This window comes from Mytilinidion resinicola (assembly GCF_010093595.1).
Source record: "Mytilinidion resinicola strain CBS 304.34 unplaced genomic scaffold BDZ99scaffold_34, whole genome shotgun sequence".
Classification (NCBI taxonomy): Eukaryota; Fungi; Ascomycota; class Dothideomycetes; order Mytilinidiales; family Mytilinidiaceae; genus Mytilinidion; species Mytilinidion resinicola.
Window position 1 is genome coordinate 214,298 of NW_022985470.1, and position 27,975 is coordinate 242,272.

Below are 27,975 nucleotides of genomic sequence, written 5' to 3' on the forward strand. Positions count from 1 at the left end.
CAGTTCCGCGGAGATGACCGGCCGGTTTCAATACTCACTGAGGATGGAGGTGAAACAATGCACTGAACGAGGTAAGTGATGTATTGGATGAGCATCTATCTAGGCTACGTACGCCGTATATATACTCTGTGTGTGTGGAAGCTTACTAAGCCGTACCGTAGAACTGTGAGGGCTAAGTATAGGAACCGTGTTCTATATCGAGGTAGCCTCTCACAAATCTTTCCTTCTGCAACTATCGAAGACTCCGGCCGTCTAAGGAATCAAGCTTTTCTATCTCTTTTTGCCCACCATCTCCCCAATCCGGTGTGGTTTAGTTGGTCATAACACCGTAGTAGTCCTCCACCTCGGGATGAACCGGAAACCCGAGTTCGATCCTCGGCGCCGGACATTGCATGAGTTTGTTTAATTTTTGTAGGTTGGGCTGGGGAGATGCATGAACCTTCTTTTGGTGGCTTCGATAGAGATAGAGGGTTTAGGGGATGTATAACGTAAGTAATAGGGTTATTACGTTTTTTAGCGTTAAATACGGACCAATGCCTCCGGGGCTAGAATTTGTATGGTAATAGCATTATTGTTAAGGTGCCTAGCTGTTTGCAGGACTTGCAACGCTGATTGAACATCACAGCGGTATACCCATTACTGGGATATCCTCTTATCAGTGTAGCCACCATCTTGCTGCTCCAGCCTTCAGTAGAACAGGTATTGTTGTTGCATATAAACCTGCCCATGACGTGGGTCGAGTAATCGTTGTTGGAATCTATGTCGCTATCGCTTTTGTGGAACCACGTTGAGGTGATGTTGTCGGAGACGGCGTTTACGACGTCCTGATGGAGCGATGGAAACATAAGGGAGGTCTTTTTTCTCGCCATTTTCGATGGCACAAGGATCGTGTGTTGAGTTGGTGCGGGAAGGTTGCCAATGTAGACTCGGAGGAGAAGAGACGGGTGAGAGGAGTTATTGCTACTAAACGGCACCAGGATAGGAACTCTCAAGTGGATCTTTAGGGGTCGACACTTCCTCGCCGCTACTGCTGTAAAACCGTGATCAAGTAACTTGTCAACCTCTCATTGGAGAAAAGTCAAGAATCTGGTCAAGAACGTGAATGATTCGTAGCGAGCAACGCAGTGCTGCTCCTGTTTCGGGGAATGGAATGAGTCTAATTACGCTATCATGCTGGGGATGTTTAATAAAGGCTTAACTTCGACAATCTGCATTCCTTGGATGGGTTAGAGGCATACTCACGTCTATACCATTGGCATGGCGGTCACGACAACGCACAACGACGAGGGGCACGACGGGAAGGTACAACGGCGCCGCATTTTGACGGCCACACCTCGAAGGCAAAACACGGTCGTAACCGCAAGAGTCCTGCGCTAGAGGAGGATGTGCCAGGCCCTGAGACTGAAGTGACGTGGATGAGGGCGCCAATACCAAAGCCAGAGCTAGAGCCAGCGCCATGGAGGGCCCCAGTGGCGCGGATAATATAGGACAGCGTTGAAGTATAAGGGTGATCTTATGCTAGGAGTTGCGCCTTACTACTATCAATAACCCTAGCAAGTTCTGATTACAAGCCCAGCCTAATGACAGCATTTTCCATCTCTGTATCGACCTGATCTTGTTTGGCTTGAAGTCGCTGCTCATCTCTCCTGTATCTCTCAATATCAATGTCACCGTCCATGAACTCATCGCATAATGCATCACGCCAGAAATCCTATTCTCTTTCCATATCCTCCTCAATTTGCGAAGCCCAAGCACGATGTTCTTCATACGCGTCGAAGAAATCAGAATCCGCGAGCCACCAATCGTATAAAGCCGTATAGGCGCACGGGCTCCAAAGCAACGAGCAAGAAATCCTAAGCTCAAGCCAATATCATATCCACCATTGGATGGGTCAAGGATTTTTCTCACAACTTCTTGCCGAAGTATCGATGTACGTGGAAGTGCACCGTTCAAAAGGTATCCTTTCATATCGAGTCCGCGTTTTATGAGAGTCTCAACAGAGACTTTGTGGATAAGATATTTTTCTGGGATCTCCCATGTGAAGATATACTCGTATCGGAGTTTCCCGTTGTCTGGATAATTCCATTTCTTGGCCAGATCTTCCGCATGATGATAGACATCCTTATCTGTATCGGGTACATAGATAAAAGTGATCCAGATCTGGTCGGGGCTCTCCTCATCTTCATATAATTTGTTGAAAGCCCGTCGAAGAGTATCGATGATGCGGCTACTTACGGAGATCAGGGCAGTTGGGACCGTCGCGCGTAGTAGCACGTGATTAACGTATTCAGAATGGAGGTCGGTTTCTGAGAGTCGTCTACCTCTGCAGCCTTTGCCGGAGATAAGACCACCAGCGCTGCTATTCGAAAAACACCGAAAGAAGTAACGTCCAGACTTGCCCATGTTTCAGTGTGCCGGGTGCGTTGGAGACGGTTTGGTTAACTATCAAGGTTAAAAATGTATTGGAGGCTAATCAATGAATCGCCGTCAAGATGTGCATGACCTTGAGACTTTATTGGTCAAGCTATGTTGCTGCCTCCGGATATGCTGAGCTGGCAATGCATCCGGAGTCGGATTTTTAGGTGTTCCGGGCGTCTGCATAGCCACAGATCTGTCAGCCACTACAATTAAATTACACTGTCATGATTACTTAAAGTTAAAGTACCCCTTATCTGTCTCGGCACGGAGGGTGTCTCGCTACGCAGGGAGGGACGTTACCTCATGCCTCATAATCAGGGTCATAGTCCGCCATACGCTTGGCTGCCCTCTCCTCCTGCTTAGCAAACTTCGCTTCATCATCAGAAGCCATCCTCTCTGGCGGTGTCTCTGATCTTTTGCGCTTCTTGACTCCGGGGAGAATAGAGTGCCTGGCAAGGGCTCTCTGCCGCCGGATCTTGTCTTCTGCAACAGCAATGTATTGACAAAGCTCCAGACTAGACACGGTTATCTCACGATCTTCGCCTCTAATCGCATCTTGTGTAAGCTCTTCGCAAGCAAAGTCGGATAATTGAAGTCGTAGACCTGGATGATTAGTAGGATGTCCTTGATCGTCCCGGAACGCCTGTGCAGAAATGTCAGGAATCAAAGACGTGACGATACTGTCTCATAACAGGACATACTTCATCCGCGATTTCTCGAACCACTCTTAGCTCATCTCCATTAGTAGTATGGGCTATTTGAGCTCTCCACACCAACAATGTCGCCTTGCGCGACCCCTCTTTGCCATATTCAATATCCAGACCCACAACAACCTGCACACTGGCATCCGAGTCCAGAAGATAGTCTTCAACTAGCCGGCTCAACCTCTTCTTCTGCGAATATGCGACTTCGATTATAACGCCAGGGTATTGTGCATCGTCATGCTAGAAAGAAGTGTCCGGCTCGTGTTTCGACTTTGTGCTAGGCGGAGCATCATCGACTGGAAAAGATATCTCGGTTGATCGGGCTGGCCGCACCTTCTGCGCAAAGAGAGCTGCCCTATCTGATCCGCTGCGAATCGCTTTCAGTTGACTTCGAATCGCGTCCTCGACACCATCAATAAAGAGCTCATGTACGCCCGTCGGCATCCGAACGACAAGCCGATGGCTTCCTCCGTAGTAATCATATCTGTGTGATCCCCATCGTTAGCTGCTGTTCCTATCAATCCTCGAGCGCACACACCGTATCTTGTCTTTAACGTATCCAAATAGCGGCTCGTCTCGCCTAAGCTGACGCTCTATCTCATCGTACTCTCCACGAGCAAGTTGAAATTCTATCCACGGGTGTTGCTTGGTGTGTCTTCCGGCTTGAATATCCTTGAAAAGCGCGATGACTCGGGGAACTTGGGTGAAGGCTTTCTCGTTCGTTGGTGGAGGTGTCAAAGGTGCGTCTATGAGGCTTGAAGGCGGCGTGATAAGTTCTTTCAAAGGAGTCTGTGAGGAAGACATAGAAATGTATCTAGCCACAGGTGGACCTGCATTGCGACGTTGAACGGTGGTGATCGCGAGAACAGTTGTCCGAAGTTCCTGACGCCTCAGTTGACTCAGCAACCGTGTCACGCTAACCCGCCTTTGGCTCTTCATTGCCAAGCATCACTAGAGGGAACTGTGGTTGATGCATGCGGCTGTGCTTGACCGTCACAACCCTGCGCTGGTCGCAGAGCCAACCACCCCAATTCTTCAATATTCTTATTCCCTCAAAAGCTAGACGCCCACAAGGCTGTGGCCGGAGCGGACCACCCTCCCTGTTTGTGGTGGCAATATCAAGAGCTAAACTATTTTCGCCAGCTTCGTGGGCCCTATTTCTGGTTCCCTCGTCCCACTACTTCTAAATAGGGCCCAGAAAGTGACCCTTGCCGAGCTTCGTTCTCCAGCGTATCACGTGCACTGTATCAGGGATTAAAGCGGGCTAATTGACTGAGATGACTTTAATTGCACCCCCCCGGCCGACCACTGCGGGACCACCGCGGTCCAACCAGATGCTAGGAGCTCAACGCGCCAATTGGAGCGACCTCGCAGACATTTTCCTACGCAGCAGCGCACTCGCCCGAACCGGTCAGTATCAGGGAGAGGCTTCGGGGGGGCTGATAATCAACAAGGAGGAGTGCTTTTGAGCGATGGAGGTGCTGAAGAGGAGCTCGATGGCGACGGGGGGTTCTCTGAAATCGCGATGAGCCTGTCTCTCAGAGCCAGGGCTTTCCCCAACCCTCTTCATCACGCAAAGCCTTTTCTAGTCCATTCAGTTCTTCTTCTTGCAGGCGTGAAAACTCATGTTCTGAGAGGCCAATATCGGAATCGAATATTGATTTCTCAAGATCGAAAAATCGAGGGCCATTCGCAGTGATGATGATATTGAACTTGTTTAAATCTCCATGAATGAGGCCGTACGAGTGAAGTTGAAGAAGGCTACGCTTACATTCTGCGTAATTGTCGGGCCCAGCAAAGTCTCCTTTGAACTCCTCACAAATGAAACCGATGATCTGATTATCACTTCTTTCGAAAACATATGCAGATATGGTGGGAATCAGAGTGCACCCTCTTTCCCTAAGCATGTTATAGGCCCTCAATTCCCTGACCATATATTCAAGCTCAAATTCAAAAGGACAATTCTTGAAGATCTACCGCTGTCCATAACGTACCTAAGACACACGATTCTTCAGCAATCGTTCGACATTTAGATCAAGAACATTCACGCAAGGAACATCCTTCAGAACCACATGGGGTGGAAGAGAGTGAGGCTTCCAGTCGTCTTGCAACCATTGAATCTTGCCATCCCTTCTAAACACTGTTAATGTTGTCCATTGTTGATTCCAGACTTCTACAGCCTTTCCCAGTTCTTTGATCACGTCAGGTCCATAAGTCTGGCAATCTTGTGGGATGATACCGAGGTCTCGGACGTGAACGTATATAACGGTACTGATGTAGTTGAAGTCTCTTCGGAATCGGTAGTAGCAATCGTGTGGGCTCATATCGAGAGATAAAAGCGTGTCTGTCGGTTCCATAGCTAGGTGAGTCGGTGGAAAGCTTTTGAGCGCAAAGAGCTCTTGGATTCATCGAGTTATTTTCTGCATCTCAAAGCTATCACGATAAAAAGCGGACGTATACTTACGAAAGCGAAAGTGGGCACTGTGTTACTTTTGCGTGGGATTGACTGGCAGCGTGGTCATTACAGCCACGTTGCCAAGAGCACTCACGGAACATCAAAAGGCCGACTCCGGGACGGTGGCCAAGTCTCTTGCGGGCGAAGGCTTCCGCTCCAGGAATCGGCTTCTAGCCTAAACTCGACCAGCGACGGGCACTGGCGATGGTGACGAGGCGTCGCTAGGTTACTTCAGTGGTCGTGGATATCTCGCGGTTTGGGGGGCAAGGTGTACGTACTGCTGACTCAGCAATTCGCGCAGTTGCCACTGTTGAAGGCCTAGAACGCAGTCGTACCGACCGAATCTTTATACTGTAGACGGAAAAGCTTCTTATATAGCTATTGAAAAAAAAAGAAAAAGAGTTGCATGCTCAGCCGTGTAGCCAGCCATCTGCGGCGTTGCATCTTTTACTTCTACTCCTTCGTCTTCAAATACCCAGCTTCGAAGCATCAAACCCCCTATCCGCCAGCTGCGCCGCAAACAAACTCTTTGGCTCGACGTGAGTGCAAGTACTCACATACGTCCCATTATTTCCGCTCACGGGCGTCCCGATGCAGCCGAAGCAGTAGTTCTGGCCGCCGGCGGGGGACTCGATATCCAGTTTCTTTGCGTTCACGTTCCAGCCAACAGCTGCGTAGCTTGTCAGTTCTTCATTTCCTAACCCGAACACATGGACATCGACGCATTCTGTGCGGACATCATGGAAAAAATGTCGACTCACCGTTATTAACTGTCCACCCATGCCCAGTGCCCGCCGTCGCTCTGTTCCTCAAACTCAGCGCCCCACCCTCCTGGTTCTCAACCAGCAGCCCATGCGCCCACCGCATGTGCGGCTCGATGCTTTCAACAGCCTGCTCGTGGACGTAGTTCAACACCGCATTCGGCCCCGGCGTCAGCGCCTTCGTTGCTACAGAATACGACCGCGAGTCCGCCGCGCCTTGCGTACTGCAGTTCTCAACAAGCACCTGGCTTCCATCGAGCGACACGTCGAGCGCGTACCCCGCACCATTGTCCGTCGCGCCATCTCGGTGCATGGCTATGTTCGACAGAGTGATGCGGGAGGCATTGTAAGCGACTGTGATAAAGTTGTTGAAGCCTGTGAGTGCAAGGTCGCGGATCCAGCTGTCAGTCGACCAGGTGCCGATGAGGAGGGCGTTGGCGGTGCAAGTGGTGTCACTGAGAATGCGGCCGGAGCAGCTGGGAGAGAGGGTGAGACTGAGTGACTCGAGGCCGATTTCGGAGGGCTGGGATGGAGGCGTGTAGGCGACGAGTTGGGGGGACCAGGCGGGGATGAGGGAGTCGGTGAAGGGGACGTCGACGGAGATGGCTTTGCCGTGGATCGAGGCGATCTTTCGGGGTTGTTGCACAAGGGTGCCGGGCTGGGAGGGGAGGTTAGTCCGTGTCTATCGGAAGTATTGATGGGTTATGCGTACTTTGATCCAAGTCTGTATCTTCCCGCTCCTCACGAGCGCATTCATTCCCAGCTCTGCGATCCACGATTTCGTAACCTGCCTCTGCACCATGACTTCCTGACCAACTGCAAACCCAGATGCATCCACGACATGCACTGTACCTGTGCCTGCAGCTATGTAGCTGTCTGTGATCAACGCTGTTTTGATCGCCTTTCCTTTTCCCGTCTGGTCACCGATAGTGATCACATCTCCCGACAGACTCTTCACGTTCAGGATCGTTTTACCAACCCCAGCTCCTCGGAGAGTCGTGTAGTTGCGGATCACCAGGCCGGGGGTAATGGCGTATTTGCCCGCTTTGAGCGCAACGACGCCGCCGCCAGCCTTCCAGACGGAGTCAAGTGCGGCTTGGATGGCGGCGGTTTGGTCACCGCTACCTGGACTGAGCGTTTTGGTTACTTTGCTATTGGATGCGGGTAGGGATTTCTCGGAGGCATGGTAGCCAGCATAGCTAAAGTTGGGAAGTTTGTCGCCTTTTGAGGTTTTGTAGTTTTTGTAGTCGACTGTGACGGCGGCAACGGATGTTAATGTAGATAGGAGATAGAGTAGAGATGGCAAGATGATCAATGAAAGAGACCTCATGTTTGAAAGTATATGAGAAAATGAACGTGGCGAATTGAAAGTGATGTTGCAAAAGGAAGGGTGCGCGACGAGACTGGATGGAGATAATGAATAAGAAGGTACAAGCATTATCGCTGCTTTCTCTGTTGGTTAAGTATCTTTCTGATGCTGGAGTTTTTATATCACAGGGGCCCGTATAACCCATAAATCGATTTAGGCCGCTTCAGCCTCGCTGGGGACAAGCATTAGGAACCTTGAGTCGACAGCGCAGCCCTGAGCAACAGGTCCATCCACGGTCGGAGACGCCGCATCTCGCAGCTTACGTGAACTCATTCGATGATTAAATATAAGATCTCGCAAGACAGGTCTGTGTAAAGTTAAGCTGTCAGCATGTTGCGAGCTGAAGACGAAGCTGAGCGGAAGATGGAGATTGAGCTGAGAGATGCCGATGGTGGCGTCGTGGACCAAACCCTTGCGGGAACAAATCCTCCTTCTCGTTTTGAGGATTTCGTCACTTTTCTTGTCCGTACACCTGAAAACCCCATGCGGGACGCATACTGCACACTCCAGTAGAACTGAACGTAAGCAGCGATCGACTATGACTAGATTGACCTCCCCCTCTGGGTGGCGAAAACCCCTGTGTGCCGAAAGAAGTCGGATGTACTTTGGCTTCCAAACAATCTAGGGCCCGCCTATACACTGTTCTTTCTATCGAAGCATTAGTAGAATTATACATAGCGAGTAATGTAGTTATAGCGCAGCTTTCACCCAAAATTACACAATGTTTGGCGTCTTATCGCTTGATTTTCATTCAACGTGCTGTGGACCTGCAATACTATATCTGCCACAACAACGCCATTCCGTCCTGTCACTAGCTGAAAAATCAGACGATCGATTCTTTTAAGTATGCGATCCTTTCTACTCTACATCTAGGCCACTAACAGTTATGCACGCGGTGCAAAGTGCATTTCCGCCACGGAGGTCGGTACATGCGGCAAGTAGCAGCGACAAAAGCGGATATGGTGGTATCGTTATGTAATATCTGAACAGACAGGCCGATGTACCGTTTGGAGTTCATTCCACATGACCCCTGCCATGCTCAATGCAGGTCTTTCCTTGTCAGCTTCAGCTTTAATTTAGCCACAATTATGACTAAGAGACCTGCTGCCTTCCTGGCGCAGTGTGGTGCAGTCACTGTCTCCAAGCACTCAATCGCCAGACCTCAACTGCCATGCGGACCGTGCGTACCATCCTTTAGTCCCACCTCCCGCACCGTCGCAGGAGAGGCATTGGATTTTTGGGTGTGTAGATGAAGAAAGAGGTTGCAGGTCGCGACGCAGACTGGAGCAGGAGGCGCGATCCGCCAAGAGTGACTCAATCGGACTGCTCTTGGCAGTTAGTTGTTCAAGGATTACTGGCGCACATCCGCAGGAAAATTAGACTAGCAGGATCCAGGAACCGAAGTAACTCTACACCAGGGAACCACAACAAGAGTTCCTGGGAGCTAGATTGGGCTCAACCCAAAAGCGGAAGTGGCCACTATCTTGCGCTTGCTGTTGCGCCATCGGGCTCATCACTAGCCACAGTGTCGTCGCTTCGCAAAAGGGCAGATTGCGAGACCAAGGCTGTGCCAAGAGTATTGCCTGAAGCCATCATACGCATAAATTGCCTTTTCCTTTTTGTTTTCTTTGCTGCAAAGTGAACAATGTTTGGTTCAACCCAACCAAGCGCGCTGTACTAGCCACGTCGACCATGAGTTGACTAAAGAAATGCCAAATTGAGGAGAATGGAGGCTCCAAAAAGAACGAACTGAATGTGGTATACTGGATACCAGAGCGCAGGAAAGTTGCACACGTAGTGAGGCGATGTAAGGTTAAGGTGAGTGTATATAGAGATGAATGATTGTTCAACTGCTCGAAATACAGACAGCAGTCCATTCTAAACCATGCATATGTTCTACCGCACGAAGAAATCTAATGTCAACAACGCTAAAGTTACTTAGATATCATACCCTGTTGACAACTCCAAAATACAGCAGCTCGTGTCGGGCTTCTCTTGTGGCCGGCCCCGCATAAGGACGGATTGTATTACCATTGTGGCTCCACTCAAGTTCTTCGAGCAGAGAAAGAGAAGGGATATAATTACTATTGTTGTCCAGCACGATAAAACAAGAGTCATCGCCAAGGGCAGCACGGAAAGTCCATGTGTCTTCATCCTTGGGTGCCCTCGTGGAGTGAAAGCCTCTGAGTATATATTTCTGAACTGCGGCGTCAGCTCTCTCTCGTATTACTTCGGGAGCTTGCCACTGATATGCCATCTTATCCTCAGCGAGTTTGTAGTACATATGTACGGCAGCGTGCTTGCTTAGAATACACTGGACGTGGCTACCGTAGAAGCGAAAAATACTTCGAAAGACACTCTGAAACAATGATGTTAGTTCAGTTATCCATTGTTTTCGAGGGTCTATGCGCCGACTACCAACTATACCGAAACAGTTCTATCGAATTTTTTCGCAGAGCGCGTTGGTGTACGAGCTAGACTAGGCGACGTTGTCTGGAATGCGGAATGCGGAGAATGTAGCCAGATCCAGCGGTAGCTAGGTCGACCAATACCAAATACTGTCGACCTCACCTTATTAGCTATAGCGTTGTCGTGTTATCTTCCGAAGTAGCATTCTCCTCCACATACCCCTCGTCCGATAAGATGTCAGTTTCCCTGCGCTGAACTTCCACAGTCTAGGGCTATTGTTCCTTGCTGTCCTTCCGCCATGGCGACCGACGATTCATATCCGTATGCGTAGACTAGAGCGGTTGACGTCATATAAGTTGTGGTGCCAATGGGATTGGAACTACGGGAGCAATTTTGGGACGGACGAGGCGGGCGAGGCGAGGCTGGCTGGTCGACGAGCCATCCGCGAATGATGGCGGAGTGATGCTGCTATAGTTGCAGCTGAGGGTGCGGAGAGAGAATGGGGAGTGAAGGGATGCCTGAGGACTCGATTGTTGTCGTTGGAGAGTATTGTTGCGTCGGCGGGTGAACAGATTATCGTAGGCGAGCCATCCGTGGATGACGGCGGGCTTGAACGTTAAGGGAGAAGTGTGCGGGCACGGGATGCTGCTAGAGTCGCAGCCCGGCGAGGTGCTGGGCATACAGGGCGAAAGTAGAGTCTCTAAGGATGTCTGAGGACTTGTTTGTTTGTTGTTCGAGACTGTTATTGCGTCGGCGTCTACGGATTATTGCTGGCCACAGTGCACATGTTATCGCGACGACGCGAGACGGGCGACGCGCTTAGAGGGACGATGCAAAAGATGGCCGTACAATAAGCAGTAATGATCCATGAATATCAATAATCGGTAGTTTAGAAAAGACTGGAGCGTGGAGCAGAGAGACACTGAGGATTAAAGAGGAGTACAGCATATACTCACGTCTGGTGACCCAGCGCTAAAACCAAGCCACAAAATTACCGTGTAAGGTAGCATTTCCGGACGCCTTTAAGGGGGTATAGCAGCCTCCTAACCAATCAATCTTTAAACTAGCTCAACATTAGCCCAGAAAAGGTATGCTGTAGAGGACGGAACGACAAAGACCTGGCGGAACTCTCATCCCGGTGTTAGTGCCGTCGGGGAAATAATCTACGGGTGGCCCGAGCAGTGGGGCATGCAACAGGGCTGGCTGAGCGGCGGGCCAGCAGAACCCTCAACACCGAACGGTGCGGGGGAGGCCCTCTCAACCAGAGAGCAACACCCTGCGTCCATCGATCTCAGTCTCATTACACACGAGTCCGGATGCATGCCAGAATGGCCAATCCATCGCTTCTTGCTTGATTTCACTCCCGTCCGTCCCTAAAGCTTGAGGTCGAGTTTACCGCGCCTTTATATGCCTTGCTATTTCATGGTCTGAGACCAGATCGGCGTGATTATGGTAACTCCAATGGGCCAGATTTTGTGGGATGAGGCTCTGCATACCCTTGAAGAGGAGGACAGGGCCCGTTATGAGCATCTACTCGTGAAAGGTGCGGGGTACGAAAGTGTCGTCTCTGATGTGCTCAATGCGACCCTAGAAAAGAAAGAAGAATGCAAGAAGAAGAGATGGAAGGTGTCAATTAGGGGCAGGATCATCGTTCTCCGAGATATATTGGAGAAGGTGGCTGTTTGGGTGACCAAATTTGTCGCTGTTGGCGATAGTGCTGTTCAGTATGACCCAGGGCATGCGGCACTGCCTTGGGCAGCAGTACGATTCATCTTGAAGGCCACGATTACTGAGGTCGAAGTCTTTGGCGCTATTCTACAGGTGGTAGAGTCAATATCTAATACCCTGGCGCGGTGCATCATCATGGAGAGTCTATATTTGTCCAGGTACAATCAGACTATGTTCCAAAAGAAGTATGCCTTCTAATGCGGAATGCAGCAACTTCGAAGTCACCGATCGTCTTCGCCAAAGTCTGGTCGAGCTTTACGCCTCAATACTAGGTTTTCTTGGCAGGTCATTGAAATATTACTCTCACAGCACCGCTATCCGGATTGCGAAGAGCATGGTCATCAATATCAACGATATTGAATCATGGTCGAAGCCGATCGGAGAGAAGCAAACGGAGGTGGATCGCCTCTTCGCGCTTGTAGAAGCGGAAAGAGCGAGTAAAACAGCCGAGAACCTAACGCAATTGCGAACCGGACAGTTGTCACAAAACGAAAAGCTCGACGAGACATATTTGACCTTACAACAGCTGTTTGACGAGCTGAGACGTCCAATAATCAGGATTGATGATCAGCTGTCAAAGGCCCAGGACGATTTGGAGCGACAAAAGAGAGTTTCCATCATCAAATCTGTATCTACCATCAACTTTGTCACCCAACACAAAGTGGCAAATGCAAGCCTGCTTCCAGATTCGGGGAGCTGGTTTCTCAACAAACCCCAATTCCAAGAGTGGCGCGACGAGAGCTGCTCTTCTGTCCTATGGCTGCATGGTATACCTGGCTCGGGCAAAACCAAATTGACTTCCATGGTCGTCAGTGAGTTAAAATCAACTTCTCACATAGCATACTTCTACTGCGTTCGGAATCTTGCCGAACCGGAAAGGGCAGAGTGCGACAGTATTCTCTTGTCGTTGGTCCGGCAGCTAGCATGCCCAGCTCCAAGTGGCCCGATACTGGCTCCAGTCATATCAAGATACGAAGATGCTCTTGACGAGATGGTGGAATTTTCCGATGTTACTTGGACCCGCGAGGAGACCATTCAAGTATTGGTTGAACTCTGCGACCTCTACCCTGCCGTCACATTTGTCATCGATGCGCTTGACGAAGTCAACCCGATGAACCGATTGGAGCTTCTTGATGGGCTTCTCAAAATTATGGACGAGTCTCAGGCTTTGGTCAAAGTCTTTATATCGAGCAGAGAGAACATGGACATCGTTGCACGACTGGAGAACACCCCTAACCTTAGGATCGGTGCCAAAGAGAACACTGAAGACATAGCCAAATTCGTCCATCAGCAGCTGAAGGTGGCGAATCTTCTCAATGGAAGGCTTCCGCCATCTCTGAAAGAGAAGATACCGGAGACTCTTATCGAAGGCGCACAGGGGATGTTTCGATGGGTGGACTTGCAGATACAGTCCTTGAGGCCGTTGAAGGTAGCAGCAGATATAGAGGCTAGACTTGGGCGGCTTCCCCGATCACTCGAGGAATCGTATTCCGAGATACTAGAGCAGATTGAGGCGTCAGGTGAATATGCTTTCAAGCTGGCCATCTTCACCTTTCAGTGGCTACTATATGCTCGCAAACCTGTCGCCATTGCCGATTTCGCGCTATTTGCGACAGCCCGATCGACGCATACGGCGCCTTTCACCAGTTTCGAAGTTCTGGACGTCTGTCAAAATTTAGTCGTCAGTAATGACGCGGGCATATTCAGGTTCGCGCACTTGTCTGTGCGAGAATTCCTCGAGAAACTTTCGGAGGGACAGATCAAGGCACGACACGTCACGTGCTTTTCTTTTGAGGAAGGAAATGCAGCCATTGCGACTGCTTGCATCTCCTATCTGAGATCAACTATGCATTCAGGGCCAACGAACTCGGATAATCACCTTTCCACTTGGCATCATATCACCAAGAGTCCGGCACTTAGGAAGTATACCGCAAATTATTGGCCTCTGCACGTGTCCCAGAGTGGCCGCTTCAAGTCCTGTTCCCCTCTATCTAGTGAGGTTCGTTCCTTCTTGATATCAGACAAAGACGTCGCTCCAGCGTTTGCGCACTGGTGTACCATTGTTGTGGAGGAACTGGGCAGCAGTGCCTTACCGAAGATCTGGGAGGCCGCGCAACTGCCTCCAAATCCGATTTGGCTCGCGCATACGTACGATATCGTCGAGATCAAGCACGTCGCCCTCGACGACAGGAGAATGCAATCGAAGGCCTTTCTCTATGCTGCGGAAAAGGGAAATTGCAAAGTCATGTTATCACTTCTGGACCAAGGTCTTGACATCAAAGACATTGGCATTGAAGCGATGGCTGCAGCCACGTCTGCTGTTCAGGGAGGCGCAGTAGACATTCTGCTGGACTTTCACGTTCCTCTAGACCCTGATTGGCTTCTCCATGCTGCAGTGTTTCAGCACAGCGATGTTGTCGTGCCTTTAATCAGAAAAGGATTCAAGAACTTCAAACCAGAGCAGCTCAAACAGGCTTTCTGCATTGCAACTGCTAACGGTGACTCCAAATCTATAGTCGCCTTCTTGGAGAAGGAGGTGGAAAAGGATCAATTCGCGGTGACAAGGGCCTTGAAGGCTGCCACCCCTGCCGCCACGATGCATTTGATTGATACAGGCTTCGACGTTCGCGGTTCGTATCTCCTTGAGGAACGCACTGCGCTGCATTGGGCCGTAGAACGAGGGTTTGCCAATGTTGTGAACAGACTGCTTGGGAAGAAGGTTGAAGTCAACGTCAAGGACGCCTGGGGAAACTCGCCGCTTCATCTTGCCGCATGGAAAGGTCGGGATACAATAGCCCGGGCATTGCTAGATCATGGTGCTGACCACGATCTTCTGAACGAGGAAGGGCAATTGCCGCTTCATCTAGCAGCAATGATGGGTCACGCCGCAGTTGTCCAGCTGCTATACAAGGAGACTTCTAGCACGAGTGTGAAAGATGATCGAGGCAAAACGGCACTGGACTATGCAGAAAGCTGGGCAAAAGAAGAGGTTATCACCATTCTTAAGGATCAAGACAAGGCCGCACCTAGCATCTCCGGAGAAATCGCCTGTGGAACAAATGCTTCGCTGGCCATATTCTCGGGCGAGCATCTTGATCAGAAAAGCGAGGGACATATCCGCGGTATTGCATGCGTGGGTACGCCTACCCTGAATCTCGTTATCCCTACTCCTCCGCGATCGCCGAGGTCGCGCTCGACGTCGTCGTGCTCTTCGTTAAGCATCTCCTGCGCCGCCGCTAGCTCGACCGGGAGCGCGCATATCCATCTCACCGTGTAGTCGTAGCTGCGCAGTCGGCGCGGCATTCACAGTCGTTACAAGGGAGAAAGGAGGGCGGTCCTGGCGGAAAGCTCGTGAGAGGGTGAAATGGTGGTCTGAGAACCTGACAACCTGCAACGAAGTCTGCTCAGCCTCGTGGCCTGCAGTGCAGCCGGCCGCCTGCTGGTGTCGACGTCGCTGAGAGATGCCGATGGTGGCGTCGCGGGGTGAGATGCTGGAATTGTCCGTGCTGCACACCGGCGATTGAAACGCGGTAGGGCTATAATATAACCTACGGGACGCTGACTCTTGTGCACCTGTGCACCTACTCTCCTAGGGGGCCTCTTGCGAGTTGCTTTATTTAGTACCACCGGAAGCGAGGCTTTCAAAAATACATTCATCAAGCTTCGACAGATTATTTTGTGAAGGGCCTGAGGAGAACTATGATGCAAAGGTATTGAGTACTCTTCAAAATCTAGTCAAACGATACAAGGTTCTCATGTTCGTATGCACTGCCTGTGTTTGCAACCAGTGACAAGTCCATAGGCAGACGACTAAATACCATCTCTACCAGTACCTAAGTACAGCCTCTACTTCTTCGAGCCTCTACCACCTCTACCACTCTTCCCCTTCCGCGGCGTCTTTCCGCCACCTCCTCCGCTGCCCCCACCGGCCATCATAACCCTAACCTTTCCTACTGGCACTACACCGTAGATTTCCGCCTCCTTCCAACCCTTGATGAGGTCAATCTCCCGTGGCCAAATGTATTCAGCATCCTGGCTAGTCTTGTCCACCGTCTTCGGGTTCTTGAATGCTCCATCCCACCGACTAAGAATTTCCTTGACCGCTTTGCCTTTCTTAGTCGACCCTGGTTGAAGTTTGACTTTATACTTGTAGCTCGCAAGCGCAGACCAAGGAGCGCAAACTGGTATTGCTTCAAGAAGCTCGTCGCCAGGGAGCGGGCGTCCGATAAAGGCGTCTAAGCCAGCGAGTTCGAGTTTCGTAGCTTCTTCATCAGCGGCACCATCATCTGCACCAGGTCCCGCAGTTTCACCCTCGTGAGCCGCCCGACGAGCCTCTTCTGCGGCTCGACCGAGAGCTTGTACGCGCAGGTGCTGTTCCCTTCGCCGCTGCTTCGCCGCTACTAGGTCCTCTTCTTTCTTCTTCTTAGCTTCAGCTTCAGCCGCTGCGGCCTCTTGACCTGCCTTGGATCCTAATAGACGCATAGCTAACGCGCGATCCTCTTCGTCCTGTTCTGCGTATTTAGCAGCCTTTTTCTTAGCTTTTGTTCGTTTCCCTCGGGGTAGGGGTTTGACAGGAGCGTTCGATGTTTTGGACGGCTTGGAAGTAGCATCATCGGTGGCTTTGTCTGAATCGAGTGCCCCGTCCAAGTCAGATCGCTCGTCGTCATTCGTGGCGCTACCACGGGTTGAGGGAGGGCCGGAGGGAGTGGTAGTAGAGTCGAGGTGCTGTCCTTTACGAAGTAATCGTCTTTCGCGTGCAGATAGGTGGCGACGACCGGTCTTATCGGTCTGAGCCGTGGATGCAAGGGATTGGACATCTTCGTCCACCTCGTCAGTACTTTCTCCAGCTTTCGCAGGAGGTAAGTCAGGGTCTGGCGCCGGCTCCTTGATAGCAGGCGCTTCTGCTTCTGGCTCCTCGTCGTCTTCAGAGTCCGAGTCCTGCACACTCAGTGGTGCCGCTGAGTTCCCTCTTCCTTGCAGTGGGTTACTCTGATCCGCTGTTTCTGACTCCTCATCGCTGTCGTCTGATGCAGACTCCAACTTTGCATCAGGGAAGTCCTCATCGCTATCGCTATCTGACTGAAAACCTGCAGGTTTCTGCTGCTCTTGTTCCACTTGGTACTTTGCTGCACCTTCCGCTGCAGTTCTTTCTGACGCACCTTCGTCTAACAGTCGATGTTTGACATGCTTTGCTTTACTCTCGTCGCTGATTTGGAACATCACGGCGAAGCCCAGGATCAGCTGCGCAGGCGGCAAGAAGTTCTTCTTCCCACCAATTATGAAGCCCCCAGCAGCCAAATACTCTCCAGCAGGGGTTGTCTTCGAGACCTGGTTTGCGTTCACCCACCAAGCGGACATAACGGCCTTCGAGTCCCACGCATCCGAAGTTGCGACTGATAAGTTACCGGCCTGAGAAAGTGTGGATGGAGGTATCGGCGCCTCCGGGGTCGATGGATTGTTCTTAATTATGACGGAAGATGCACCATGCAATTCCGCATGGACGTATACGTCGCCTTTCTTCAGATACCTTTTGTAAATAATCTCGGCCTGCTGTGCGTCTTTCCCACCGATCACCAAGTAGCCATCGGAGGAGATGAAATACATGAACTTTTCAAACCAATGCTGTTTGCGAACAGGTTGAAGTATAGCCTTCTCCTGCTTAAGGCCCTTCTTAAGATCGATGGTGACCTTCTTCTCAATACTCTTCAATGCCATAGTCGATGCCTGTATCGTCTTGCCTTCTTTTACAACGGCGCTCTTCTTTTCATCAAAGTATCGCTTGGCATTGACCCAAGGCGACTGTCCGAGATCAATGTCGATAGCTAACCTCTTATCCACAGGTTTCGGAGGTGGTTTCTTCTTCTTTCGTTTGTCGTCCTCGCTTTCCGAGTCACCACTGACGGAACTCGTCTCGTAACCCTCGTCATCCTCTTCATCACTCTCTGAGTTTGGTTCGTCGAGTAATAACGTGACCGTGTTCTCGTAAAGCTTGAGAGGAAGTTTTATCATCTGGCCTACGGCGTTCCCTTGTCTTTGCTCGCGCTCTATTAGGCGCGCGATTTCAACCCAATCCATACCTTGGCCGATTAGTCCATTCACAGCTGCCGTGGCTTCCTGGACTCGATCAACATTCGCTTGAATTGCTTCCGCTTTTCGAACATTCAGTTCTTGAACTTGCTGAAGACCTCCGATGCGCTTAGCATGCTCCTGCCGTGCCTTTTCCAGCTTCTTCTTTGCATTTCTTTCGTGCTCGTACAATTTGGATTCTAGCTTTTGGCCTTCGATGGACGAAAAATACTCATCCACAGTCTTGTTGTACCCCTCGAATTCAAGAAAAGTGTAGTCGGAATCCTTGAATTGTTTTGGTCTGAATGGGTGGAAGTCATCATAGAGTAGCTCGGAAGCTTTGTCGGTGCTTGCGCCTTCGCTCGGTTCATCTTTCGACACGGCCGCTGCTGGGTTGGGTTTGGCTAGAATGATTCCGCGGGCTAGGTCTCCACTCGTAATCTCATCCGACACCTCTTTAGCTACGTCGAATGAAGCAAGCAGTTTGTCCAGTAATGTATCATCTTCCAGCACTTGTTCCAGCTTCAAAGTGGTATCAAACCCAACCGTATGCAAGGTATGATCGACAAGTAGTGGCGGGTACTCTGTGATAGAAACTGCCAAAGCCTTCCTTATTAGATCCTTGCCCTTCTTCTTCGCATTCCTCCCTATAGCGCCAGTATCCAGCTGCTGCTTGTCCAGAGCTTTTTGTAACGCGTCCTTCAGCCTTTCCTTGGTCAGAGGTGGTGCCCCGCCATAGTTCTGCCGTAGGGACAAGTTGTATTCCGAGCCAACCCTCATCTGCTCGTGTTCCGCGCCTTCATCAACACTGCGCAGAAGCGCAAGGATCTTCAGATTTTCATCCGTAAGAACGATGTTGCCGCCCGCATAGAACTCGAGGTACACCCTGTATAGGCCATCTGAAAATTGGAACTCTATTATTCGGTCCGTACCGACTTGGGAGATGGATGTGACTCTTCGGGTCTTGAGGAACTTCCGAAGGCGGGCGACGAATGGGGAGGGCGCAGCTGCGGTGGATCGCGCATAGCTGGTGAGATGGCAGCGGAAGCCGGAGTCGACTACCAGTTGTTCTCGTTGATCTGGCTTATGGAATTTGAAGAGGAATATGCGCTGTGCATGGTATTAGAGCCGGGAGGGTTAAGGCAGGGTCAGAGCCTACCGATGATAGATCGTAAACATTGGTGACTCTGAGAGGGCAGAGGTTCTTTGAAAGCTCGTGTGCTATGACCTGCAGCGAACGAGGATTAGTTTCGATCATCGCGGAAGGGCTAGGGACCTACCTTGACATCCAAAGAAGAGAATCGTTGCTTCATGACTTCGTTAGGGGAGAATGGTGTTGCTGCAGAATCTGTATGCCACCGGCAATGACGATGTTTGATGCCAAGGTGGGGCACCTGGGACCTCGTAGGGCTGAGAAACGACTTGTCTTCTCGTGCATCCTTCGATTCATTACAAAACATCCGTCATCGTCAGCCGCATCACTTTCGTCTCTATTACTTCATTGAGAGATCCTCGGTCCCAGCCTAGTTGCCACCAATTGCCTTTCTTTCTGTGCGATCGACGGTACCCCTCATTATTCTACAAGTCAAAGCCTCTCCGCCAGGAGCTGCGTCCTACAAACTAGCAGCATCGCGCTACAATACGTAGATACTTTTAACCAAGAGTCCTTCATCACATTTTGATGCTTCCATACCACCAGACATTGTACAATCTCAGTGTACTGTCCACAAATCTTTTCAGAAAGGTTGTCAGAGGGGGATACTCACATTTACCACACAGCACCAAAATCACTAACCTCCCTCCCTTTTTGCCAAACAGCCCTGTGTGCCGAGTTAGAAATCACAGGTACTTTAAGTTTTTAAGCAATCTTAAATCTCCACTCACGCTAATATTTTTATATTTTCGAGAAAATATGCTCTATAGACACTATTTCGCATATGACGTCCTCTTCTAGAAACTACAATAGCACTACTATGTCTCTGCGTTACTATAACATAAAGACCGCATATTCAAAAAATATTCTGCTCGCCGTCGCTATCCAAAACTTCTCTGCTTCCCGATTCGTGACCCGCCTCTGCAGAGTTTTCCACATCTACCCCCGAGGACGACGAGCAAGTTCGGTTACCATAGATTTCTGTCCTGGCCGTCGCGGTGCCCAGGGCTGCGATCCCAACCTTTGGCGCTCTGCCTCAGCCTGCTCGGCTGTCTCTTCAGTCTCCTTCCGAGGCTTCGAAGCAGCGCCCAACTGCGTATTATAATTGTAGATCTGCGCTAGACCAGATTGGTATGGGAGCTTGCCGCGTGCTCTTTCGTCCGCTGCAAGTTAACCCATGGTTTGAAGACGCTGCAATGATGCATCTCATCAACACAGGACCTTGGACACTCCGGCAGATGGTCACTGGCATACCTGTCTCTCTGTCTCTCCCTCGGCATATTTCGCGTAGATGGAGGATGCCGAACCGTCGCCTCACTTCTACAATCCGGACTCAGTTAGGCCCATTTGAGGCCTGTTTACGGAGTAGAGGCGCCAGTCGAGACCGACTGGGGATTGCGTTCCTGGAGGCATGCCGGAGTAAGGTGGGATATACGATGCCGCCTGTCCTTGAATGTATACCGGCTGCCATAGGCTACGAACTTCCTTACCTGGAGTGTATCCTTGCTGTGACTGATATTGATCATTTTGGTTTACCCCAGACATTGTAACGAGACTTGTTCGGATTGTTAAGTTATGATAATCAGACTGATTGATTGTTGAAGAAAAGTAATTCTAGTTGCTAAAGAGAACCGGTTTTAGGCTACGACAAGAGAAGGGAGAGTAAGTAGTGGCTTTTCATGGATGTATTGACGGGTTCTTCCAATTAGGAATTGCCACATGTAAGCATTTTCCACCCCGCCTTGAGATGATGATCAGTCGAAGTTGTTTGGTCACGGAGGGGCTTCCGCCACGCAAGGGGGGAGGTAAAAAATGATAGAAAATAAGAATATTTCTAAAATGAATTCAATTTAGGATAACAGTGGACGCCAAAGAGCCTAAATCAGGTATTGAAAAAATTGCAAACACAGTCAAACCTATACGCCGACCATTTCCAAAGCCGGGGCATCAAGCGTGTCAAGAAACTCAAAAAGTTGATGGGTCTCCGGTTCAAATGTTCGACTGAAATAGCCATCCGGCTCCGCATCGAAGTGAGCCGTGATGAACTGGCCGTCCCACTAGAAAATCACCTCCGTGGATCCATCTAGCTTTATCACGCGCCGTGAAATCCGCGTGTTCTGTTGAAGGAAGATGAATCGAGTGCCGTCCGGCCAGACCTTGTAGGCGTACCTTGAGCATCCATTATTCTTCTTCCAAGTAATCCGCGAGCTTGAGTCATCTAGCCAACCTGAGGTAACTGCGACCTCTTTGCCGTGCTCGAGGACTACGACCTGGGATTTCTTGTCAGGGTAATGGCCAGGGATCATGTAATCCGCCAGTATGGGATCTCGCAATTGGGATTTCAAGTCTAAGTCTCCGTTAGCCCTCAGCTCTCGGAAGTTATCCCAAGTAATCTCGAGGAACCACCGCTTGATCCAAGGCAAAGGGATGTAGATCGTTCGAGCGACATTGTGATTCGGAGACTCGGCATTTGCTCGATTCTCTCGAGCTACCAGGACCGAAGTTTTGGCCGCGTTGCTGTTCCACTCGCAGAAGATGTCAGGCGATGCACCAAATAAATATCCCTCCCATGATCGTCCGACCTCTGCTACGGTGTCTAATTTCAAAACCTTCGGTTCCGGTCTCGCCTTCCCACGCGCCGTTTTGACAAAAGCATGAGCTGTCTCATGAACGAGGGTACAAGCAATTTTGAACTGCTTCTTCAGCTTGTCTCCTTCCGGCAGCTCTGAAAACTCCATCGCGGTCCATGAGAACAGCTCCCGATATCGGAAATGTAATGCCACTAGCGGGGTGGTGTAGTTGTTCTTGCGGCTCCTGATCGTGAAAGGCTTTGTCACCCTCGAGAGATGCTCCGGGAAGGTAAGCATCGTGAATTTGGCGGTTGCTGCGTTATCATACGTGACTCCCCAGGGCCCCATTTTCTTGCTGTCCGCACATGTAGTGCCGAAGGTAAAGTGCATATTCTCAGTCATCTCTTCAAAAACGGCCTGGACTTTATCCTTAGCATCTGGCGACTCTTCGGTAGTGTAATACTTCACATACTCATCATCCGGCCCGACACTTAGAGCGAGCAAGCTGATCCAGAATCCCTGGAGCTCTTCTTACGTTATCAGGTGGGTGGCGAGGCGAAGGACTGTGGTCATGTTAGCGTACGTCACGTCCATTGCCTCGTCATCCTCTTTTCCAGTCAGGAATTGCAGACTTACTTTGTCGTCAAATAAGGAGGTTTCATCGATGCCGAAGCTCCAATTCTCGCGCCGAAATAGTGGATGGATTAAGCCGCTCAGCAGCTCGGTTTTGGGGATGCGTTCGGTGTCGTCCCATCCAAGACGGTGCGAGGCTCTCTCTATTTCTTTCATACTTTCGCAGCGTAAGCTAGGCGGAGCTTGGTTATACTGATATTGATTTTGCATCGTGATCTTCGAGTCGCTTCTGTGCTTCGAGACGTGGTACTGGATGGTATCCGTGAGTACTGCTCGTTGTTGGATTTCTACGAGGAGGTTTTGGTGTGGTGAGTATGTTTTCTTTCAGGGAAGGAAACTGTGTCTTCTATGCCTACACAGCGTATGCAGTCTATATAGTAGAGAAATCTGCGGGTTGTTTACATCCTTTGAGACATTGTGAACGCTACCCGATACATGCTTTTGTCAATTCGAGCGGCCTTCACAATGTCCTTATATCCATTCTGGCAGCACCACGCCATGATGTGGCTCGAGAGGGACTACACCGCCAGTCAAAAAGGCCGTATGAAGTCGTCTACTCGCCACTACATTGGATATGTCGGCGCCTTACTAAGATTCGAGATAATAACTTAGTCGAAGTACTCCGTACGAATTACAGATGCTCCAAATGCTTATGATCACTTACCCTAGTGCTGAGTGGGTGGTTTGCAGGGAGTCAAAAAGCAGGGAATAATTCGTAATGCTTCAAATGCACTCAGCAATGTTTATGTGGTTTTGTGGAAGATGCGGCTTGATATCACGTGGGATTTCGAATGTCCTCGGAGTCTCCGCTAACCCCTGGATTGGGCGTTTCTGTGGCTCACGCTGACAGCACTGACAAGGCTAGACCATACCGTATCAGTATCTCGAATCCTCCCACAACGCCTTCTAGGCCGCCTCACAGCAAGGGGCACTAGTTAGCCGCACCGGAAGCAGCCATGCTCCGCACGTGCCGGCGCTTCAGGGCGCCTCGATCCTCTGCTCGTAGAGCTTGGCAATAGTAATTTCTCAACACCATGCCATTTCAGATTCGCTGTGTTGGAGCTCCGACGCGAGCCATGCCCTATACGTGGGTCCGCTGAGTCGCCCTACTTGTAAAATGCCACCCCCGCGCATCCTTCTTTTGCTTTGAACCGACAACCCTTGATGAAGATCAGGCGTCTGGCCTTTTGACAGCTCAGTTATATACCCGAGCAGTCTGCTCGTCCAGTCTTTTCCGTTCGTGCTTTTCGTCTTTTATAATGTGGGAATCCTTTGTTATCCTTTTTTTTCGCTTCTCTTGTATTTGCTGCCCCGACTGTCAATACGCCCAAGGAATACTCGCCTGGAGTCTGCCTGGAGAATGCTGCCATCAAAGCACCGTGGAATTGTAACGGCGTCGATACGTACATTAGCACTGAGATTTTCAAGACCGGCCATCTTGACGTAGAATTGTGCGCTGCGGCATGCACTGCCAAATCAGCCTACAATCTCCGGCATCCGCCGGCGAAGGGAAAGCCAAAGACATGTCAATTCTTCAACACGTACCTGTTGTACAAGAATGGCGTCAATATTGGACAGGTGAGGCGTATCTTCGGCCTTCAATTGCGCGGCGCTGATACGGCATAGTACTGCGCTTTGTATACCGAAACCTGGTCGAAATCTTTTGCGAAGGACACCGGACACTATCAAGGAAGGGACAGATACACCATCGGCTCCTCGTATAGCTTCAGCAATGCGAAAGACAAGGGCGTTCCCAAATGTCTCTCGCCTAGCAGCTCTGCTAAATGCTCCACGAAAAGCTCCACGAAGGTTCCGAGTAGCGTAAAGCCGTCTACGAAATATTCAAGCACGGCGAAAGTATCTACGAGCACCCGGAAATCGTCCACGAGCTCTCTTCGGAGTTCGCCACTATCCTCGTCCCTACATACGTCTAAACCGTGCACTACTTCATCAAAATCGAGTACTCGGAGCAGCTCTCACGCAAGCTCTATGGCGACATCTTCACTAATCTCTACCTCAAGCTCTGCATACAGCAGCCTCGTGTTGACACCGGCATCTAGCTCCTCCGTTTCTTCAAGTTATTTGGGAAGCTCCTCGCTCTCGTCTAGTGTTCAATCGCCCTCATCGAGCAGCACGCCTGGCATATCCTCTACAATATCTTCTTCTTCGGATTTCTCTCAATCAACCTCATCCACAAGCGCTGGGACGTCGCTCTCTAGCTTGGAGTCGTCCTCCGTAACAAACATTTCTTCTGATACCCTGACACCTACTCCTGGGCCGTCGACAGAAACTACACTCACTTCAAGCCCAACGCCAGACTCCACGTCTTCTTCGTCGGTTTCAGACTCATCAACTAGCAGCCCGGACGCAAGCTCAACGACTTCAGCTACGGACGTCACATCGACGATCTCAAGCTCCACCGATACTCCGTCTTCGTCGCCTACAACCGTTACAGAGTCTTCACCAGCGAGCACGCCTCAAATTAGCACCACAAGCGCAAGCATTGATACCGCATCCTCATCAACTGAATCCTCGCCTACCAGCATTCCTGAAGTCAGCACGACAAGCTCAAGCACTGATACTTCATCCGCATCAACCGAATCTCCGCCAACCAGCACCCCTGAAATCAGCACAACGAGCTCAAGCGTGGACACGTCATCCTCATCAACTGAATCCTCACCTATCAGCAGTCCTGAAATAACCCCAACAAGCTCAAGTATAGATGTTTCTTCCACTTCCATTAGTTCTTCCGAGTCCGAATCGGTGTCCTTAGCAACGGCTACAGAGTCCCTAACCACTAGCATATCTGAATCTAGCTCACCTTCTTCAGCGGTCGATACCACTACTATCTCATCTACGACAGCACCTACTGCAACCCCTACTTGGATCCTAAACGGCGGCTTCGAATCTACAGACAACGGCGGATACCCGTGGTTCGTTCCTGACAACAGCACCACTGGCTGCACCTGGGACATTGTCGAATCGGACACCGATGCTGTCAACGGAACTCACTACGCCAGAGTGACATGCACAGCGGCAGGCCAGGGCATCTACATCCTACAACCGTTCAACGCCATTGAAGTCGGAGCCACCTACGTGCTCTCCGTCTGGATGCGCAAGCTCGCGGTGACCGCAGACAACGCTGGGCTTGGCTGTATGCTGTCCATCGTCGGCGGCCCTGGCCTCATCACTTCAGGCAACCTTGCTTCGGGCGCTGCGTGGGCGAAGCAAACAAATACCTGGGAGGCGACTTCTTCGGCCGGGACGGGCATTGCGCTCTACTGTGCCCGTGCTGCCAATGGCGGTGCGCCAGACGGTACCCCGGTCTACACCTACATCGACTCGATCGAGATGTACCGAGTGCCCGACCGTCCCGAGATCGTCACTAATGGCGACCTCGAGGACTCCGCGACAGACCCCTATCCATGGTATGTCCTCTCAAACTCGACAGGCGGGACTATAGCAGTACAACAAGCCGATGACACCAACGCGGCCTACAACGGCACCAACTACCTCGCCGTATCCCTAGACCAGATCAGCACCACGATCTACGTCGGCCTCCCGGTGCAGATAACCGCACCGCTTCGGTACCTGGTAACCTACTACACACGGTCGCCGAGCTACGGCGTTGTAAACCTGAACTGCCGCCTCTGTGTTTCCAACGACGACTACTCACGGAGCACGTGTATCTCTGTAAATTCGATCAGCGCGACTGCGACCTGGGCGCAGAAAACCAACATCCGGTTCCTGGCGGATACCTGGATGACGCAGATGGTGTTTGTGTGCTCAAGAGGGACCACGAACCCGGATATAGTGGGGCAATATTTCATTGATGATTTCACGATGAGTGAGTATGGTCCGTTTTCATAGATGGAGGCAGATGTAAAATGCATTTTGGGCGGCGCCGTGGACTGTAAGATTCAAAGTACAAACATAGATTTCTAATCGAACACTGAGACGAGAGACTCATCAACATCACTAGAAGCTCACAATGTTGTCTGAATTATGGATCATCGTTTGACTAAAACGTATGAAGAACTACCAAGCTCTTGTTGTCCTATAGCAGCCTCATCGATCCTACTCTACCGCGAGGAAGCATTATAGTTCTCTCGAATGGATCCTCGTCAATCAGGTTAAGCACTACCGGATCATCCTATCAAGATATGTCGAGGTGCTTATTGAGCGCCGCAGCTACCGATCAGCGCCTTCCGCCACCTCACCCGACCAGACTCGACCGGACCGCCTCTCCTCGGAGTTTCCCACGCATCCGGATTCAGCACTCGTGCAATCCGCTCGCGGCCACGCACATGAACCCTGAATATCCAGGCGTTTCGTTCTTTCTTCTTGGTCGCTTTGTCCCTAGGATCGTCAAGTACGAGGACTTCATCGCAATACTCATCCAGGTCTGCAAGAGATAGCGAAGTCAGAGCCGGCATCCCGCGGACAATCTCGAAGACGTCCACCCACTGCCGAAGGCGCCTGCCCGGGTCACGGTTCACTGCGATGGTAACGTGAGCAAGATCCAGCGTCTCGAGCGAGGGAGCAAGCTGCACCAGCATCGCCTTCAGCAACTCCGCTTCGAGCTCCCACATGTTATAGATCCTCAGTGCTTTCAGAGGCGTGTTGAAGCCCACGGGCAGCATCCTCAACACCGCAGAGTCTGAGCCTCTCAGCCTGCCTAGCATATCGCGGATGTAGACTGAGGTCGGCGCTGTTTCGCGGAACAGCTGCTCGACCCACCCCTCACTCCAGCCCTGACTCAAACCCAATCCACCCTCAAACTTCAGCGATCGCACCATGGGAAGGCCATAGTACACGTCTCCTTCCTCCAGATCGAATGGCTTCGAATACCGTTTTTGTAGCCGAGGGATAACAAGGTCCACCTTCAGCTCGCGACCCGCCTCCCGTAGTGCTCTGAACAGGACTCCGAAGGGGCGATACTCCTTCGTTGTGTCCGAGAGTAGCCGCATCCGCGTTGGGGTCTGCTGCTCCGCCGTCCAAAGAATGTGAAGGGCTATCGAGGGAAGAGGATGATTCAACGCCCCCGGATTCACAGGAGGCTGCGCACGATTCGCCACCCTTAGCCTCGTGAAGCTGCCGTTGGGCTCATCGCCCGCCCCCAGCTCGCGAATGAGGTGTTCCGCGCCCCAGCTCTGCATGGAATCCTCATCTTCGAGACGACGGAGGTCCTTAGTCGGGGAGATCAAAGACCCTCCGCACACGCCCACGCTCTCGAGGTTCGGTAGGGACGCGAAGACTTGGGCGAGGATCCGTGCGTCGGTGTTGTAGCGCTCCATGAGTTCTTGTTCGACGAGACGGAAGTGATACTTTTCATGGTATTTTTCTTTCCATTCTCGTAACGCGGAGATCTGGCAGGGCCTGAAGGCGTCGTGGTAGTTGTACTGAAGGCGTTCTAAGCCGATGGTGATGTGGCGGATGAACTGGGCAAGTTGAGCGTGTTTCGACATAGCTAGTAGCGCGTTTATGCTGTATGGCGAGAGCATAATCTTCCTAGTCTTGAAGTAGCGGCGCCCAAATGCCTTCTCAGTTTGTTCCTTCAGATGCCTCGACGTCAGACGCAAGTTGAGGAAGTCATGACTCTCCAGATGTTCGTTCGCCAGGATGTGCAGGACATCGCCAGGTAACCACTGGAGCTCGAAGCGCTTGAGGATGAGAACCAATCGGACTTTCTTCGTCTTCTGTTTGTCT

At 50.9% G+C, this 27,975-nt stretch overlaps 10 protein-coding genes and 1 non-coding gene across 11 annotated transcripts; 4 read left to right on the forward strand and 7 right to left on the reverse strand.

Annotated features, from left to right (window-relative positions):
• The first annotated feature begins 299 nt into the window (after positions 1–299).
• On the forward strand, positions 300–387 carry BDZ99DRAFT_t86. The gene has a single exon. It is a non-coding gene; the product is annotated as a tRNA-Tyr (tRNA).
• Positions 388–545: 158 nt separating this feature from the next.
• BDZ99DRAFT_483133 (uncharacterized protein) lies at positions 546–2,403 on the reverse strand (the record flags this gene model as incomplete). Its single annotated transcript, XM_033722552.1, has 3 exons — positions 546–1,030; positions 1,279–1,512; positions 1,569–2,403. 3 exons carry the CDS (start codon positions 2,401–2,403, stop codon positions 546–548), a joined length of 1,554 nt encoding a protein of 517 aa, XP_033569078.1.
• A 316-nt stretch (positions 2,404–2,719) lies between these two features.
• Positions 2,720–3,926, reverse strand: BDZ99DRAFT_492279 (uncharacterized protein; the record flags this gene model as incomplete). The annotated part of the gene is made up of 4 exons (XM_033723153.1): positions 2,720–3,061; positions 3,120–3,362; positions 3,420–3,606; positions 3,661–3,926. 4 exons carry the CDS (start codon positions 3,924–3,926, stop codon positions 2,720–2,722), a joined length of 1,038 nt encoding a protein of 345 aa, XP_033569079.1.
• Positions 3,927–4,660: 734 nt separating this feature from the next.
• On the reverse strand, positions 4,661–5,479 carry BDZ99DRAFT_402048 (uncharacterized protein; the record flags this gene model as incomplete). The annotated part of the gene is made up of 2 exons (XM_033716269.1): positions 4,661–5,095; positions 5,126–5,479. The coding sequence occupies 2 exons, from the start codon at positions 5,477–5,479 to the stop codon at positions 4,661–4,663; spliced, it is 789 nt and encodes a 262-aa protein (XP_033569080.1).
• Positions 5,480–6,017: 538 nt separating this feature from the next.
• On the reverse strand, positions 6,018–7,668 carry BDZ99DRAFT_455260 (uncharacterized protein; the record flags this gene model as incomplete). Its single annotated transcript, XM_033718435.1, has 3 exons — positions 6,018–6,247; positions 6,339–6,996; positions 7,051–7,668. 3 exons carry the CDS (start codon positions 7,666–7,668, stop codon positions 6,045–6,047), a joined length of 1,479 nt encoding a protein of 492 aa, XP_033569081.1. The 3' UTR covers positions 6,018–6,044.
• Positions 7,669–11,577: 3,909 nt separating this feature from the next.
• Positions 11,578–13,588, forward strand: BDZ99DRAFT_402102 (uncharacterized protein; the record flags this gene model as incomplete). Its single annotated transcript, XM_033716272.1, has 3 exons — positions 11,578–12,002; positions 12,028–12,262; positions 12,323–13,588. Coding segments are annotated over 3 exons (1,926 nt in total), but the record flags the coding sequence as incomplete, so codon positions are not given.
• Positions 13,589–14,488: 900 nt separating this feature from the next.
• On the forward strand, positions 14,489–14,848 carry BDZ99DRAFT_354640 (ankyrin repeat protein; the record flags this gene model as incomplete). Its single annotated transcript, XM_033714585.1, has 1 exon — positions 14,489–14,848. A coding segment is annotated over one exon (360 nt), but the record flags the coding sequence as incomplete, so codon positions are not given.
• Positions 14,849–15,543: 695 nt separating this feature from the next.
• On the reverse strand, positions 15,544–19,243 carry BDZ99DRAFT_469162 (serologically defined colon cancer antigen 1). Its single transcript, XM_033721434.1, has 3 exons — positions 19,191–19,243; positions 19,070–19,138; positions 15,544–19,020 (listed from the first exon to the last, which is right to left on the reverse strand). Exons 1-3 carry the CDS (start codon positions 19,221–19,223, stop codon positions 15,691–15,693), a joined length of 3,432 nt encoding a protein of 1,143 aa, XP_033569084.1. The 5' UTR covers positions 19,224–19,243; the 3' UTR covers positions 15,544–15,690.
• Positions 19,244–21,120: 1,877 nt separating this feature from the next.
• Positions 21,121–22,658, reverse strand: BDZ99DRAFT_504129 (uncharacterized protein; the record flags this gene model as incomplete). The annotated part of the gene is made up of 2 exons (XM_033724019.1): positions 22,270–22,658; positions 21,121–22,152 (listed from the first exon to the last, which is right to left on the reverse strand). Exons 1-2 carry the CDS (start codon positions 22,474–22,476, stop codon positions 21,121–21,123), a joined length of 1,239 nt encoding a protein of 412 aa, XP_033569085.1. The 5' UTR covers positions 22,477–22,658.
• A 34-nt stretch (positions 22,659–22,692) lies between these two features.
• Positions 22,693–26,246, forward strand: BDZ99DRAFT_577093 (uncharacterized protein). The gene is made up of 3 exons (XM_033728650.1): positions 22,693–22,842; positions 23,599–23,844; positions 23,893–26,246. Exons 1-3 carry the CDS (start codon positions 22,702–22,704, stop codon positions 26,134–26,136), a joined length of 2,631 nt encoding a protein of 876 aa, XP_033569086.1. The 5' UTR covers positions 22,693–22,701; the 3' UTR covers positions 26,137–26,246.
• A 1,137-nt stretch (positions 26,247–27,383) lies between these two features.
• BDZ99DRAFT_364087 (uncharacterized protein) lies at positions 27,384–27,875 on the reverse strand (the record flags this gene model as incomplete). Its single annotated transcript, XM_033714720.1, has 1 exon — positions 27,384–27,875. A coding segment is annotated over one exon (492 nt), but the record flags the coding sequence as incomplete, so codon positions are not given.
• Between the last annotated feature and the right edge of the window lie 100 nt (positions 27,876–27,975).